The sequence below is a fragment of the Lissotriton vulgaris genome, chromosome 4_1, assembly GCF_964263255.1.
Source record: "Lissotriton vulgaris chromosome 4_1, aLisVul1.2, whole genome shotgun sequence".
Classification (NCBI taxonomy): Eukaryota; Metazoa; Chordata; class Amphibia; order Caudata; family Salamandridae; genus Lissotriton; species Lissotriton vulgaris.
Window position 1 is genome coordinate 912,577,720 of NC_141691.1, and position 18,666 is coordinate 912,596,385.

At 41.1% G+C, this 18,666-nt stretch overlaps 1 protein-coding gene across 1 annotated transcript in view; it reads left to right on the forward strand.

Annotated features, from left to right (window-relative positions):
• LOC147722710 (uncharacterized) overlaps positions 1-17,660 on the forward strand; it is an 819,082-nt gene extending 801,422 nt beyond the window's left edge. The window contains exon 7 of the mRNA XM_086967362.1: positions 17,565-17,660. Coding sequence (XP_086823488.1) covers positions 17,565-17,660 — 96 coding nt within the window. The remainder of the gene's footprint in view (positions 1-17,564) is intronic.
• Positions 17,661-18,666: the final 1,006 nt, after the last annotated feature.

The following is an 18,666-nucleotide window of genomic DNA, read 5'->3' on the forward strand; positions in this document are numbered from 1 at the left end:
ACCGAGCAATTCCTTTTTAGTCTTGTAAATTCGCCATATGGTATACTGCGCAGCAGTGGCGTTGGATGGAAACTTGTCCCATGAAGCACACTGTTGGTGGCTGTCTTTTTACGAAATAGGGTTGATTCCAATTTTTCATTGTGCACATATATTTTTGTGTCCAAGAAATCTATTTCTTTGGTGCTAGTGTTGCATGTGAATTGCAGTCCGACATCATTGTTATTGAGTTTGTTGAAATATGACTGGAATTGCTCATTTGTGCCGTGCCAGATAATGAACAGGTCGTCGATGTATCTGACCCATAACATTATCCTTTCCAGATCTTGTTGATTTTCTTCCTTCCATGCTATGGTCTTCTCCCACCACCCCATGGTGATATTGGCGTAGTTCGGTGATAGAGAAATACCCATAGCGGTGCCACAGGTTTGTCTAAATAGTTGCTTGTTGAAGAAAAAAACATTGTTTTTCAAGCAAAGATCAATCATTGATATTAGCATCTTCGAATGGTCCAGGTATATGATGTTTCGTTGTTTGAAATAATATTCACAGGCTTGCATTCCGATGTCATGGCGGATTGAGGTGTAAAGTGAGACCACATCAATGGTTGCTAGCAAAAATTCAGGGTTCCAGGTCACATTCATTAGAATTCTCAAAAAATCACCAGTATCTTTTATATACGATGGAAGATTTTGGGCAATGGGAGCCAAGAATTTATCGACATAATTCGAGATGTTTTCGTATAATGACCCGCATGAGGAAACAATTGGCCTCCCTGGTGGTTGGTTTAAGGTCTTGTGAATCTTCGGGAGAAAATATATACACGGTATTATTGGGTGGTCGATGGTTAGGTACTTTTGTTCTTCTTCATCTAATCGGTTGTTTTCATCAGGACAATATTCCCCCCCTGATGAAAACAACCGATTACATAGAAGAGGCAATGAGACAATTAAACCAGGCAAATAACTATTAAAAATTGACAACAAACCCGTATGAAAGGATGAAAAAAGAACTGCACGAACATTTGGAAACATGGCACAAAAATGGTTTAATAGATGAAGAAGAACAAAAGTACCTAACCATCGACCACCCAATAATACCGTGTATATATTTTCTCCCGAAGATTCACAAGACCTTAAACCAACCACCAGGGAGGCCAATTGTTTCCTCATGCGGGTCATTATACGAAAACATCTCGAATTATGTCGATAAATTCTTGGCTCCCATTGCCCAAAATCTTCCATCGTATATAAAAGATACTGGTGATTTTTTGAGAATTCTAATGAATGTGACCTGGAACCCTGAATTTTTGCTAGCAACCATTGATGTGGTCTCACTTTACACCTCAATCCGCCATGACATCGGAATGCAAGCCTGTGAATATTATTTCAAACAACGAAACATCATATACCTGGACCATTCGAAGATGCTAATATCAATGATTGATCTTTGCTTGAAAAACAATGTTTTTTTCTTCAACAAGCAACTATTTAGACAAACCTGTGGCACCGCTATGGGTATTTCTCTATCACCGAACTACGCCAATATCACCATGGGGTGGTGGGAGAAGACCATAGCATGGAAGGAAGAAAATCAACAAGATCTGGAAAGGATAATGTTATGGGTCAGATACATCGACGACCTGTTCATTATCTGGCACGGCACAAATGAGCAATTCCAGTCATATTTCAACAAACTCAATAACAATGATGTCGGACTGCAATTCACATGCAACACTAGCACCAAAGAAATAGATTTCTTGGACACAAAAATATATGTGCACAATGAAAAATTGGAATCAACCCTATTTCGTAAAAAGACAGCCACCAACAGTGTGCTTCATGGGACAAGTTTCCATCCAACGCCACTGCTGCGCAGTATACCATATGGCGAATTTACAAGACTAAAAAGGAATTGCTCGGTAGCTGAAGATGCGGAGAAAATCATTGAGGAAAGCAAATGCAGATTCAGAGCGAGAGGCTACGAAGAAAGAGTATTGACCAATTGTAAAAAGAAAATTGATCAAAAAACACGCACCCAAACACTGATGGAACAACCAAAAAAGAATGAAACCCACACACCTCCAAGACTAATAATGACCTACAGTAAAGAAAGCTCCAACATTGCCCGAATAATGAGAAAATACTGGCATCTCTTGAAAAATGATCCAGATATTGGCGATACCATTGGCAACTCACCGCAAATAACATATAAGAAAAACACTTCACTCAAAGACCTATTGGTCCAAAGCCATTTCCAAGAAAAGCCGAAAGAGAACTGGCTAGAAATGCAGCGGAAAGGATTCCAACCCTGCAACACTTGCAAAGCCTGCAAGATTGGAAAGAGTATGAAAGCAATCGAAGAACCAAATGGCAAGTTAATGAGAATAGATCAACAAATCTCATGCACCTCCAAAAATGTCATTTACATAATCGAATGCAAATGCGGAATGAAATATGTGGGGTGCACCACATGTATGCTGAAAAAAAGAATCTTGGAGCATATTCGTGCAGTAAAAAATGCCAACATGCAATATGCCACTGCGAAGCACATGAGTATATGCCAAAATGGTGATTGGAGGCAAATGCATTTTTTCGGAGCAAAAGTCCTGGACAAAATGGAAAGAGGAGGTGATGTGGTCAGAAGATTGCGACAGATGGAGTCTCGCATGATAATCAGACTCCGTACCAAACACCCGAAGGGGATGAACTTTGGAGAGGATCTGCATGTTCATTTGGAATAAGAACCCCAAAACCAAAATGGGTACTATACCCGGAACAACACCGAATAAAAACATCGAACAAAGACAATGGGTACTAAACCCTTGATTTTGAACAATAACTATTATTTAAGTGCTAAAAGTATGCAAAGTCTTTCTTTTCTTTAATTATTTACTTGCACTAAAACTACATCTCCCATAATGCCTCATAAATGGCTAGAAATGGGCTAGTATAAATACAAACACTGTAGAGGGACTAACCAACCATGAGCAAGGCCGACTGAGGCCGAAACGCGTTGGTGGGGTGAAGTCTTGCAATAAATAAGGCTTGAAATCGATCTCTGACTGTGCCGCCTCCTTTGTTTCAAAAATTACCTGGGTCAGGATCCGACCCCTGGGCAGAGCACACACTGTGGAGCGCGCTCCCATGGCTATGGGATCTCTTTGGATGCTGATATATATATATATATATATATATATATATATATATATATATATCCTTTTCCACCGAGCATGGACAAATGCACCGATGCACTCCCTCCAATAAAATCACCACTCCAAGTAGATTGCAAAATGGGATTAGTTTATTTCATTTCATTCTCACATAGTTAGCTCAGATAGAAAGAACCCAACGCGTTTCAGCAAACAAATCGCCTTGCTCACGTGTGGTCAGGGGAGCTTTTGTCAGCTATCCCACAAAAAGACAGGCATGGTCTTCCTTTACTCACAATTTAAAGTAAAAATATCACAGGAAAGGGTTTCTCAAGATAGGCTTCCCAAGAATATTCTGGCACCTCACTCCAAGGGTGCACATTTTTAAAGAGGCCAGTATGAAAGAGTTCCAGTTTCAAAGGGAGAGGACAGTACCAGGCTGTAATGAACAGACCCAGGAATCGGATTAGGTAGCCCAAACAAACTAACTGGTCTGAGTCTCTATTCTACCATTTTATAAAATGCATAAATGTTGTGTTTGTCAGGCCAATCTCACTCCCCCATTCATTTGTCTCTTGCAGACCTTTTAGCTCTGTGATTTTAACAACTGCATACCAGTGGTAAATTATGTGTTTCTCCCAAAAATAGGTTATGTACATTGGAATTTCTTTTCTAGTTTACTTAACTTCCCTAAACGTTTTGTAAATTGTGCATAAAATGCACAACTGGCATGCAAAGTTAACCGTCAAATGTAGACTGTAGTGTGAATTTACACAAACCACAACATTGCATTGCTGCCAGAAGTACCACTGCTCTGGCTTTGCTGCAGTTTAAATGCACTGTAGTAACATATGGCAGGAAAAATTGCTTTTGCTATGTAGAAAGGCCTATTTAGAATTTGGTGTGCACTCAGAGTGAACTATGGCTAAAAACTAACTTCATGGTATAGACTGTACTAGACATTTTCCATAAAAGGTCTGATATGGTTACAAAATGCATTATGTATCTCCACCTGTGTAAATACTAGAGAAAGTATTCAAAGCTAGTTTCTGAATCTGAATGATAACTTTAGTGGAAAAAAAACCTTTATAAAAATGACTTTAGACTGCCCAAGGCAGAACTGGCATAAAATCATTTTTGACACTCACCGCACCTCTAGAAGTGGAATACACTTGCTTGGCTGCGAGAGTTAATGATGTTGGCTCAGAAGACAATCGTGTGTCTCTGAGCCCAGAAAGTACAGGGCGATGTTAACTTCTGGCCACTTAAGAGGAGTCAGCCACTTGGGAAACAATAGGAATGACTGGCAAAACTAAAGACAGCTTTGACACATTTTTCAGCTATAGATGCCAAAATTAATTTTCCTGTTCATCTCCAGGGCCCTCCTAGACAGCTAGTCTCCAGCCACCGTGGGAGAGGGAAATAATTGTGATCCAGTCAGATGGGAAGAGATCCCATCTTACTAGGGTAGTAGTGGATGGGAGCTGAGGAGAGCCTGCCTGGTGGAAGAAGGGTTCTGCCAGAACCCCTCTTCCACCAGGCAGGACTAGAGGCTGTGGGGTGTTCAGGGTGAGCTGGCCTCCAAACCTAATATGCACACACAAAAGAAGTTACCCTGAATACATCCCTAACCACATCTACAACCCAGACAACCCCTACAGGCAACAGATGAGACTTTAAAGCAAATACATCAATAATGTCTTGACAGTGTGGCGCGGCAAAAAGAAACAAACAATAGAATTTGCAGAGTGGGTGAACTCAAAGGACGAACATTTTAAATTTACATATACTGTCAACAATCAGGAAGTGGTTTTCTTGGACCTATTTATTACACGGACCACAATGGAATGAAAACAAGAGTCCACAATAAGACAACTGGCAAAAACAGTCTCCTCATGTTTGAGAGCTTCCACCCTAAGACACTCAGACAGAACCTCCCCGTAAGCCAGTTCCGTCGCATCAGGAGAAACTGCTCCTCCCTGGAAGTCTATGATACACAAACACAAACCTTGGAGGACAAATTGGTCACAACCACTACCCTAAAAGACTAGTAACAAGAGCAAGGGAAAGAGCTAAGAATAATAACCAGGATGCAATGCTTGAGAACCATGAAAAACAAGCCAACGAGAGAATGGTGTGTGTCACAACATACACCTCCATTTCCAACAGGGTCTAAACTACAGTACAGAAAAATTGGCATTTTTTGAATGGAGCACGAAACAATAGCCTCAACCAATGTTCGCGTTCAAAAGGAACATGAATGTCCGCTATGAACTGGTCCATGCAAGAACACCACCACAAATCCGAACCCATGAAACCCTATGGGCACACCAGTAGCCGGTGAGCCACTATCCCTTTGTGAATTGCGTGGCTTGCCAATACACATGACCCACCGGAGAGGTGGACATAAAAACAGGGAAACCATAGCTTTTGAAGGACTTCACAAACTGTAATAGTGAAAATGGTGTTTACCTCATTATACCTTTCCTATGTAGGCATGACCACTAGGGAAATAAAAATGAGAATCAATCAACACCGAAGTACAGTTAGGTGCAAAAGAAACCACACCAGATTGACATGTCGCTACTTAGAAAAAGGTCATCAGGATGGGGACCTGAATGGATGGTCCTTAACACCTTTGCTGCTATGGCTTTTCCCCTCCGGTGCTGAGCTTATATGAATATCGATTGTTTCATGACGAGCTCAGCTCGTCATAAGCACACGACCAGTGTGCTGCATGACGAGCTGAGCTCGTCATGAGCATCGAAGGGGTTAAAGAAATTAATACGATTAGCCCAAACATACAAAGAAGTCTCCACACCTGTGAACAAGTCTGGTTGTATCGTTTAAGAACATGGGACTCCCGTCACAACACCGATATCCCATTGCTTCAGATTGGATAATACAGTCACAATAGCGCAGACTTTTTGTTATGAATACTCATGAAATACATCTACATTACCATACATCATTGCTAATAGATCTACCCTCTGAATATGCCCCTATGAATCCTCTTCTCTCCTCCAAACAGGCATCTACTCCTCTCCCTGTTCCGCATCATTGATGCTGTGAAACATTTACCGAGAATAGTATCATTTGGTTTGGAGAAATATTATAACAATTTTTGATAAAGACATTCTGTCCCCCCTGCACTTTGTTTTATCATGTTATGAATAATAGTGCCACTCCCTGCATCATTGATGCTGTGAAACAGATGCTGAGATTTATATTATTTTGGTTTGGAGAAAAATAATGAGGAATAAATCATTTTTGATAAGACATTCTTTCCCCCCGACCTTTGTTTCATCATCTTACGTTTAATAGTGCTACTCCCCGCATCATTAATGCTGTGAAACAGATACTGAGATTGATATTATTTAGGTTTGGAGAAAAATTATGAACAATTTTTTGATAAGACATTTTGTCTGTACTTTTCTTCTCCTTTTTAACTTTGAAATAGTACACAGGGCAGCACTGGTGTACAGCCGCCTCATCTAATTAGTACGGGCCACCAGCTGATGCAGCTGCGTGACTGCATGCATGTGCAGCAGAGGCCACGTCCCCACTTTTCCTCAGCACACGCCTGATACAGAGGGACTGACCCGCGTCCGCCCATCAGCTTACTGCTATGACGCGGCCCTCAGGCAACCCAGTTTGGGATACTGGATACTTGGTATCGAAGGTATTTAAACCTGGCAGTGAAGTCAGCCACTACTGCAGAGTCCCCGACTGTTTTGCAATTAGAACTCTGGCATTAATTAAATGCAACGTCCAGGCAGCGCACCGCAGCACCGAATCTTGGGCCATCCAATTACCCACCAGGTGCTGCTAATTAACCAATTTAAGTAATTACTTAGTACCTATAAAAACAGTAGGCCCTCGCTCATTCCACTACCAGCAGGGAAGAGGAGACCGGCGAGGGACGTGCCTTGAGGCAGTAAGAGTGTGCATGGGTGAATGTTTGAGAAACCAGAGGCTTCGCACTTCTGAGCCCCTGGTCAGAGAAAGTGTACAGATTGCATTCATGATCATTTACCTTCCATTATTTCATGTTACCCTTAGAGTGTGACTAGAGGGGTCCCTCAGTCCCTCTTCCTGTGGGGCAACTAAGACCCTTACTTGGGGTAAGAATGTGAGCTGGTCTCACAACACTATAGGATTTTTACTGTTTATGTGCGCCACATTTGCGGTGACACGTGTCCCACATCCACATGAGTAATTTTGTTAACATGCATGCTGTATTTATTATTATTTCTGATTCTTTAAAAACACCTGAGCATCAGCCCCTTTGACACAATGTTAATCTTTATATTACAGGCTTCAATAAATCCTGACTTTAAGTAGAGGTTGACACAGGTCACCCTACAAGGTGGTAGTATCTTAACCAGAAGAGGTTAAATAGAAACCCTAGCTATTTCGTCCTGATGAATGCCACGGACTCTTCTGGCCAATATGGCAGAAACATGTTGACAACACTAGTGGTGATGGGGTACTATCTCCCCAAATCCCCACTCCTGATTTTTAATATCAAGTATATACCCAACAAATAGATGCATTTTGTTGTTTACATTGGTTTTTAACCTTTCCCTTAATCACGGGCCCAGCTTTTAGAAGTGCATCCCTTTCTCCAGGTGTATGCCCGCTCTCTACCAAAGACAGTTTCTAGAGAGCGAGGAATGCCAATGATGAAGCATGACACCTAGTGGTGTGTGAGGACAGTCCTTCAAATTTTTTGAGATGGTCAGCACCCCACTTAATCAAGTGTAGAGTGCTTTCTTTTGTGTAAATAATCAAAGATGTATTCACTGTAGCTTCTTTTGGGTGTGCATGAACAGTATAAGACTGACACTTCCCCACCACCTTACTTCTCAGCTCATCTCCGTGCCTGGGAATGCAACATCTAAAAAAAAAGCCCTGCTCATAAAAAGAAGACTCCTGACTACTGCTTAAAGAAGAGGAACCAAAGACACCTGATTCCAGCCGGCATCCATGGACTGGAACTCCGTGCCAAAGGGCTAGTAGTTTGACTTCAGTTTTCCTGCTTAAGGAACACAAAAAGCAGAGGGATTCCGGACTCTGAGAAATCGTTATACCCTACGGGAGATCAGCTTGGATAGAGACTTGGTATATAGAATGCTGCTGTGAGGAACTATAGGCTGAGGGGATGATGAGAAGGAAAATTCTAAACAGTTAGATAAATGTGGGTTACAATAATTTTTTCCACCTCTGAAGGACTGGGAGAGTTTATAAAGGAGGTTGCACCCAAGGGCAGACAAGAAAATCATGTTTGTCATATTTAAAGGTTTTGCTGCATTTAACAAAGGTTCACCAGGACCTTGTGGTAAAATTAACTGGCCTTGTGGAGCCCTGCTCAGCTTCAGCCAATGGAGTCTTTTGAGAATGTAAAAAGTGCCTAAGATTCAAGGTCAAACCTGGGACCTGGACAAGGCAGCATATCTTTATGATCTGAGGAGCAACCCTAGAGGCTACAAAATCCACCTTTCTCCTTCTCTGTCATTTTGGCACTAAAGCCAACAGATTTAGCTTGGCTATATGGGGCTGTATCTGAATTTGAAGGACTGTCTCTAGCACCAGTCTCAGACCTAGCGCCACTCAAAAATCCTGTTTACCATTTCTAAAACTAAGTCAAAATTAAAATCTTCGACCCTGATGAGCCACTTAGTGTATCCAACTTCCACTTTTTTTGCAGTCAATTTGAAATTGTGCCTAGATCCTGGTCTACCATGATTTGTTTGTTTTCTAAGAACTCTGTGACTGGGGGGGCCCTCTTTGTGTATCCAGGCACCACTCCACTGCAGTCAACCTGGAATCCCCGACTAAGTCCCAGTGACCTACTAAAGGGTTTTCTTTTTCTAGGCACTATTGCCACAGAACTTTTAAAAATAATGTATTCAGTTCTCCTCATCCAATTTTAATGTTGTTTGGGTCGTTTTGGTCTATATAGGTTTTCTTTATTTATCTTCATTTTTTAGGTAATGTTATTATGTTATGTCCTTTACTTTAAAATTAGTAGGACTGCTTGAACTTAACATTCACTTAATTGAGGATAGCCTGCTCCTTGTGCTATAGCTACCAGGGTTTGAAAAAATAATTTATGAGGACAGTGTTTTAGGCTAATCAGATTGTGTTAATTAACTCAGTAGGTGACACCACCACCCTAATTTATAACCCAGTTCTGACAGAAAGGGTGAAAAATACAGGCGCATATGGAATGAGAATTTGTCAGATTCAGTGCCCGTCTATGATGGATTACATCTATACATCAGGGCTCTCAAAATTCGGAATTCTGCTTGAAAACGTGAAGATAAGAAAAGACTGCAGATTAAATAATTATGTCACTGAATGAAGGATTGTGAAAAGTCAGATTCCTTATGAATATTCAGAGCAGAAGGTCGCTCTCAGGTGTAGTGAAACTATCCTACTGCTAACCTGTAGGAAGAAGAGAGTTGTCAACTGTTGCAAAGGAGTCTCTGTCATTCTATTTTTTCCCAGGCCTGGCAAAACAGAATAGAGTTCAGGAACAGAGTGAGCGGTGGCTTTCCTTGAGAAAATCTGCTGGTCAAATTGACATTGAAGTTTTAAATTTGGTCTTGAAGCAACTGGAATGCATGGCCTGGCACATCAAGATGAGTTGCTGGAAGGTGTTCCATTTTGCTAAATGTTCTGGAGAATTTAACATTTGCTTTCAACTGTGACATTTTCACCTGGACACTGCCTCAATGCCTTCATGTGAGTGTTTTTTGGTGATCATCATTTCCTTCAAACTTTTTTAGGTCCTTTGTCGGGGGCATTATTATGTTTTGTTGAGAAAATAAATATGCACTGCTTCCATGTAGCAGTCATTTTTCATAAGGACAGCCAATCTACTGGTGTGTGACAGTCATAAATCATTAAGTTTTAATCTTTGTTTTTACAAAATTGGTAGAGGAATTATATCTGTTTTGTTTCTTTGACTTTAGTGTTGAATGTCAATTCAATTCAGTTCATTAAGCTTTTTTCGATTGTTACAGATTTACAATCATAAAAGCACAAATATAAAAGTCATATATTACATTCAATTAGATAATAAAAATTCGTAGTAGCAGCTTTCAATAATGTGCAAATACGTTATCTTCAAGAGTGAGCAAGGTTATTCCATAAAAATTCAGCAACCATTCAGATAAAAGTTTATACATCAACAGTATTACTTAATCTTTTCCTTAGATAAAATACTCTCTTTAAAAACATGGCAATTCTCCATACTGTGTGATCCTTATCCAATTGCTGGAGTTTTAAGAAAGCAGGACAACACTGTCTTAGTCCATAAGTTTTTACTAGTGGGACCAGCCACACTTTTCTCAGCTCAGAATAAAATTTGCAGAAAAAAACAGTATGGACTGTAGACTGGCATGAGTGGTAATCACATGGACACAGTGCAAGATGTCTTGACCAATCGTTCAATTTGGGCCACAAAACCATCCTGAGAAATATATTTAACCTACATCTAATCTATAACATTCTATCGAATATAGCAGGAACATATGACAAGTATGGCTCTATTCCAAAAGTTGTTACAATACTTTGATGCTGGTTAACAGTAGGTTTAGTGAGTTCAATAGACAGTCTAGCCTCTTCTAGCATACCAAGAACCTCCCTTTTTAATGTTTCCGGCTAGATTTTCTGCTTGGAGCTTGGATTTGTAAAATACCCTATGTGGCCCAAATCGGTCATAAAGTCACGAACATATCTAATCCATGGTATTTTTTGCGCTCCATCAAGTTTGAGGGAAACAGCAATAATATCCCTATTTAACTGTGTTTGCTCCTTATTCCAGACACTATGCCAAAATAGTATCGGTTCTATTTTAATTAAATCGGATAGAAAAGGAAGGCCCAACTCTTCGTGGCAAATAAAAGCTGATGAACTCAGGGGGAACAGACAGTATACATCTTAAAAAGGAATTCTCCACCTACTACAGCTGTGTTGTGTTTGTTAGACCCCAAACCTCTGCTGCATACATCGTGGAGCTGATACACCTCGCTTTGGTAATTTGGATCAGCTCCAAAGTGGGTTTCCTGCCCAATTTCTTAGAAAAGCCCATCAGGGCATTCGAAGTCCGGATAAGCGTAAATTTTTTGGCAGTTATAGTTTGGGCCCACATTTCATTTTGATTGAACAAAACGCCCAAATACGAAAAACTCTTAGTCGAGTTTAGTTCCTGCCCCTCTACAAAGATCTCTTTCACTCGCCTGGGTCCATGACCATATCTCACTACATAAGTCTTAGAGATATTGATACTAAGACTTAGATCCTTTATGAAAACAAAGAATCTGTTAAGGACCCTTGGGAGGGCAACTTGAGTTCTATCCAACATAACTGCGTCATCCGCATAAAGAAGTACCGGGATGGGCCGACTGGTAACAGGAAAAATCATGTGTAGTTTTTGCTAGTGCTTCCCCTAATCCGTTTGTATACAAGTTAAACAGAGAGGGGGCGAGCACACAGCCCTGCCTCACCCCCTTCTGACAGGAAAGTTAGCTGTATATCCCCCCATTCCATAACGCCCACTAGCCTTTGCGCTGTTATAAAGATTTCTTAAAAAGGGAATTATTTGGGGATCTACTTTCAAGTCCTCAAGAATTTCCCACAATCTTACATGTTTTACTGAGTTGAAGGCAGCGGTTAGGTCTACAAAGATCATGTACAATCTACTATTTTTAGCCTTCGTGTATTTTCCTATAAGTTGGGATACATTTAAGCACTGCTCCATGGTTCCAATCCCCTTTTGAAAACCTTATTGTAAGTCAGTTAAAATGTTATTTTCTTCCGACCATTCCTGCAAACATTCTAAAATCACTCGCCCCACCACTTTCACCGTTGAGTCCAATAAGGAGATCGATCTGTAGCAGCCCAGATTCTGGCAATCTCCCTTTAAAAAAATCGGTACTACTAATGACCCACCCCAGGTTTCTGTCAGTTTTGTTTGACAGCTTGCATTTATAACCTGTGGTATAATAGGCCCCCATAGTGTGACATTGACTTTAAACAAATCTATCCGGATGCCGTCCGGACCGTGTGTTTTACTAGACTTGCTCCCATGCTATCCTCTAATCACTTTGTCTAAAGTGAAATTTAAGTTCATTTTTGGGTGGTCGTTCTCTAATTCTCCGACAGGTGTAACATGGGCAGCATCGATGCCACTGTATACCTGCATGAAATGGGTTATCCACTCCTCCTCTGAAATAGCAATAGCTATTGATGGACAATCAAGTGTGGTTAGGAAAGGTGACTTCACCGCCCTCCAAAAAGCTGCACAATCCTTCAGAACTGCCGCTGTGTGTAGGGCTTCCTATGCTTCATTTCTCAAGGTATTCTTCCTTTCCCTTAAATCCTGTCGATATTCCATCTTTGCAAGTCTAATATTTTCCACTATTCTGGGGTGCCTGTGTAATTCTAATTTTAGGTTACAATAAGCTTTAGTACATCTTGAACTCAACCAGCCTGAGTCCTTGTTTTTCTTACGATTCTGCACCAGTAGTAAATTTTTAAGAGCATGTGATATTTCAGCATAAGATGTAACTATACTGTCTGCCGGTGCTATCTCGGACAGGCAAGTTTTGATTGCTGTCTTGCAATTAACCACAAGAGATCTAGTTACTTCGGAGGGATCCACCTTTGACCATTTAAGTATATACCCATTATGTTTGTCTAATGTCAGTTCACCCGCTTCCTCTTTATCCTTATTTGTATTTGATACCTTCTTTACTGGTAAAACAACAACCAAGTGTAGCGGGAAATGGTCACTTAAAGGATTTTGGTCAACCTCCAAACTAAGTAGTCTTAAAACATGATTATGGGAGACTAATATGTAATCAATTGTAGAGGCACCTCTTCCATTATAAGTATAAGGCATCATTAATGAGAGCTCCATAAGCTCATTCACAAAGCCTAGATCAAATGTAGCTAGAACTTTGTTAAACAATTCTCCCGCCGGGGAATGACAAAAATGAGTTAAGTGAGTTGATTCCTCATATAAATGACCACTCAATCTCCTATCCTCAGCGGAGCACATTGCACAATTAAAATCGCCCATCATAATTATTGCAGCATTGGCAGGGCTAGCATTACAAATTGCATATAGCTCTTTACATAAACTTTTTAAAACTAGAAAAGTTTTGTTGAAATCACATTATTATAAAAATTCACTAATATTACACATTGGTTCATAAGTATGAACACCTTAATTATCTGATAAAAGCTTCTACACAAAAAGTACATAGTATTTTAGCAATTACCAACTTATTAGAGATGTACAGACTCAGGCCACCCTTAAGCCTGCCCCCACGGCCTTTGACAGCTGGTGTATTAAAAGTTTTAAACCGATTAATATTGATTGGCTCATTGGCCCAGGTTTCCTGTAATCCTATAATATCTCTATCCTGAATAAACTTGTGCCATTCTGGGTTATCTATTTTTTGATTGCAATCCTGCGATATTCCAGGAAATAATATCACAGGAGGGCAAATCACCATTCACAGAGGGCAGCAATAGCGTGTTCCTGGAGCTGATACTATCCCCAGTGTAGGGAAGTTCAAATAGTTGCGTGGTAGGAGCAATTTTAAGAGTGGAGGGAACCTCATTGCCTTCTTCTTGACCCCTCACTCGCTCAACCCCTGGTCTTACGAACTTGCTACCTTCTGACACTGTATTCCTTATCCCAGGTTGTGAAGGATCCTCCCCAGAAGTCCTTACTGCCTCAATATTCTTGGCGGGATGATATGCCCCCGCATTCAGTCTGTCAATTTCCCCCAGGGAACTTAGGGCTTCGAATTGATTGCTAGTTGGAATATAGAATCTTTGTTGAATACCTCCTAAGCAGTTCTCACTATAGTACTCTGGACACCTGGGAGGTTGTAGAAAAAACCCATTGGTAAGATAATTATACCCCTTATAGAGGAGTATCTGGATCCATCTCTCTCCAGAATGGTTTTAACCAGGTTAGGCGAGCCAAATGATAACACTATACAATCACCGGGCAAGGATTTAACTGATCCTCCTACCCAGGCAATTCGTCTAGCCTATTTAAACTCAGCAAACAGGATGCTGGTAAGCCTCGCCCTTGCCCCCAACAAATGTAGAGCCTTGTTTCTCAGGGTTGTCCAATGCTTTACTGTTCCAATTGAGAGTGAGGGACATTCGCTAAGATAATGGTATATGGAGTTGCTACCGGCTGGAGGGTCGATTTCCTGGATCCTGGTGTGCATTCCTGCCTTGATGTTAAGCTACCTGTTGTAACTGGGGGGATATTCACCATATTAGCGGTCGGCGTGGAGTTCTCCACCAGCCTCCCTTTCCCTGACCCTGATGATATGTCTTGTCTTACATGGATTGACTGCACTTGGTTATGAGAGGCGTTGGATGCTCTTACTCTCAGCAGCTCTGATCTAGTCCGAACATTTGAAGTGATAGGATCTGGCTGTGTCTGCTGCTGTTGTGCCACCCCATTATCATGGCTCGCTAAAACATGGCTGCCTAGTGTTGCTGTTTTTGAACTCGAATGGGCTATTTGGCTACAGCAGGTACACACCGTTGGGTTAATATTCAGAGAGCTCTCCAGTGTTACCAACCTGTTGTTAATTTGTGTGAGCATGTGCTTTATTGGATCCAGTATAAGTTCCACTGTTGATTCCATTTTTACCCAAAAATCCTCCCATCCAAGTTCACACTGAGGTCTTAGACATAAACTATTCTGACCACTTGTAATAGGGACCTGCTCTTGATTTGCTGGCTTCCCCACAGGCTTACTCTTACAGGCCTGATTTTTTGCAGGATTTCTTAATTTATTTATACCCTGTCCCTTTCTCTTTTTAGGTGGGGGCGTAAGTCCGCCATGCTCCTTGGATTTAGCCTTTTGGTCTCTGGTGATCACATTTGGCCGGGACCTTTTATTACTAGGTCTGGGTTCTCTGTTGGAGCTACGTCTTCCGGATCCTCTACAATAGATTGAGACATTACAGTTATACATGGATTACTGTCATTACTAATTTGAGGGATTACTACTGCGGGGGGATTACTACAGGTCCTACTATGTGGTTTTGTGGTTCCAGCGAGAGTCTGCGTTCCGTTAGCTGTATTTCATGGATTAACACCGGCTCAATATTTATTAGAAATGCATCTAAGGTTCCCACCACCCCCCGCACCGTAGAAGATTTACCCTTGTTCATTTTGAAGATCCTTCACAGTAGTTTTTTTTTAAAAAGGAAAGAAAAACAAAACACTACAGACTTAAGAACAATTGACTGCCACCAGACCCAATTGTACTGACGGAGCCACCCGGCCCGTCCATACATGCACGCATGCACACACGTAAACACACATGCACGCATTCATACACCCTGAGGGTGAGCTCGCCCACAGGCTATAAATAAATGGGCGCGAGACCGCTCGTGGTCTTCGGCCCGTGTCTACAGTTAGTGTCCGTGTGAAGTTATTCACAGAGTGAAGACTAGGCCCCACCCTGTGGCATAGGCGTTCCCTTCCCCGTACCTCAGCAGTACACCAATCTTCAATCTTCAATTATTGCCCAGGCTCCTCAAAACAAGTTCCTGGGCTCTACCAGATGCAAGCTAAAGGGGGGTGGCCCAGCCGGCCTCCTACAGTTCCTGACGGGCACAGATAGGCCCGTCCTTGGCCCGCGTGCGACCCGCACTGCAGGAGCCCTGCGGGATCTTTATGCACCAGGTGGCGCGGGAATGGTGCTTGTCTCCTCCTGCAAGGTCGCTGTGCCCCCTGGGATATGTAGGCCCCTTTGCCAGCAGTCCGCCACCCGTATAGAGTGCTGGAGCAGGAATGTCCATAGCAGTGAGTGGCTAATGTGGCAGCACAAACAGATAGAAGGGCGTCCTTTTCATTTTAAAAAGGAGAGGTTGAAATTTTTTTCAGCAAAGAGACAAGAGAGCCCGGGAGAACAGTGGTACGTCGCTTTGCAGAGCTACTGACCGCCATCTTACTGAAGGAAGGACTTCCGGTCAAAGTGTTGGATCTATCAAATGCTACACATGCACTTCCTGTTTGTGGCTAAACTCTGGAATATTCACACAAACCTGCTTTTACTTTCTGGGTACAAGATAACTTACATTTGAGAGAGCTGAGCCACAGTGTATATCAGTATTGAGGCCTCTACCACCCACTCCCCTACGAGTTATCGATCTATTGTCTTACATGCCCATGCTGTACTATATGCTATAGGCACAAATTACAAGTAACAAAGGGGTTAGGCATATGTCTTTGTATGAAAAAGCTTTAATTTTGGTTACACCATATTGAATGCGCAACATGTTATATTATATAAACTTGTGGGTATTGATTTTTCATGGAGTATATTACATATTTCAACATAGCATTTCTTTACCACACTTGATTAAAAAAACAAACTCTGTTCAACCTTACCAAATCTGGGACAGGCTTAAACATGTTCCATTCGTGCTTTAGTATGCCATATATCAGTGAGTTATCAGAAGATGAATAAGTCAGCAATGTCACTCCATTGTTTGCTGATTTGGCTATCCAGGAGTTTAATTGCCAGCAAAGATGTGTTCTCAGCATGACATGTGGTATTTATTGATGTAGACTTGTGGTTCGTTTTGGATTCTATGGGAAAAGTGATCACAAAAAGGTAATGAACTAGAAATGCAATGTGAGTTTTAGGAATTGTGAGTTTAAGGGCCTGGTTTAGATCTTGGTGGACAGGTTACTCTGTCACAATGATGATGGATATATCCCTTCTGTCGAAAAATAAATCCCATAGAATATAATAGGATTTATATTTTGAAGATTTGGGATATCCTCCCACCGTGGTGACAGAGTAACCCATCCACCAAGATCTAAATCAGGCCCTAAATGTTAAATTGCCGTGATTTGAATATGGCATGGAATAGGTGGCCCGTGCATGTAAAAATAATCCAAACCCACCATGTGACCTGTGTGTAATATATAAATCATGCATGGTAGAGCTGGAACATATTGTGTGTCATATGGATAAAAAAAGCCATAAATCAAAGTGACATCACATTAATATTCTTTCACCACCCAAGAAAGGTAAGGTTGTGGGACCTCTATTTCACAGTGTGATTTTACAAATATACACAAACTGCCTTCTGGCCTGAATGTCTAATAATAAATAATAGTAAAATAATATTCTGTCACTGCAGTTCCAAGTCAGGCCATAAGCAGTATCTAACTAACTCTCAGCCGAAGCCAGCAGGATGTGGGATTATTTGTAAATTGCGCGCTCTCTCTCGCTGCTGGAAGTTGATAGAGACTGTAAGGTTTCTCAATATGTATACAGGATAATGATTACACACTGATGATTGTCTATTAATGCACTGCTCCTAATGCTATTGTAATGTTTTTCTAGGTGCTTCTCCCCTTAAGGATCTCATCTTCAGGTGTACTGACATGTAGTTCTCAAGCGAGTTCAAAATCCTCATCTGAAGTGGTAATCATACTTTAATTTTACATAAATCATTCATACAAGATAAATTGAGAACATGAACTGTATTCATAGACATGCATATTACTAATTAGGTAGGTAAAAGAGAGCAATGCTATAGTTTAAAATGCTTATTATGAATAATTTTAAGCAGAGGTGGGCTAGCTGATTTCAGGGTAGGCTAGTACCGCTGTTAGGTTGGTAGGGCTAGGGCAGCCGCATCTGCATTGCGGTTGCAATGGCTTGTGAAGTCTCTTAGTTGGAGTTTATGCCAGCCAGGCTCTCTTGCATAGGTGTTTCTAACTGAGTTGATCAATTCCATTACACTAACTAACCAAATGGTAAAAAAGCAATGCCTGAGATTTTTATGCCAAGGACGTTGCATGCCTTCCCATATTAACTCACTTTTAGAATTGCTTTAGCTAGCTCTATTGTAAATAATCATGCTGTTAGAATCAGTCATCTGAGATTGATAAGACACGGTTACCTCAATTTAAGGGAACAATTTTCACTGCACAAGTAATGTGTTGTCTTCTCTTTTGTAAATTAACATTAGTAGCCTTTTCTAAGACTCCCCACCCCTATTAAAATAGCTTACGTGAAAGCAAATTGTATTTGGCTCTCTTCAAAAAACATTGTTTTTGCTAGCCCATTTCATGTAAAGTAGTCCTCTTAATTACTGAAACGTTAAGCTGATTAAACAGAGGAGTATACAGACTGCCAAAAGGTGTCAGAGGTTGGTTGCAGTAGATGTTCTGGGGGCATAGGTACTCAGGAAAAGACAGGCATTTAAAAAAGTCATTACACAGGCCACACAATTTGTCTGACATCAGCTGGCAGGCAGGCAGCATGGTATTGGGGTTTGTACTGTGCAAATCATTGGTGCAAATTCAAGTACAAGCTGCATTTGAGTGGATGGACCTTTATCTTGAATCAAGGCTGATCATCAACAGTCCAACAATGAAGCACATTTTGCAGTACAAGGATGACAGAGAGTAGTAGTTTCGGAAACTGTGGACGTTTATTA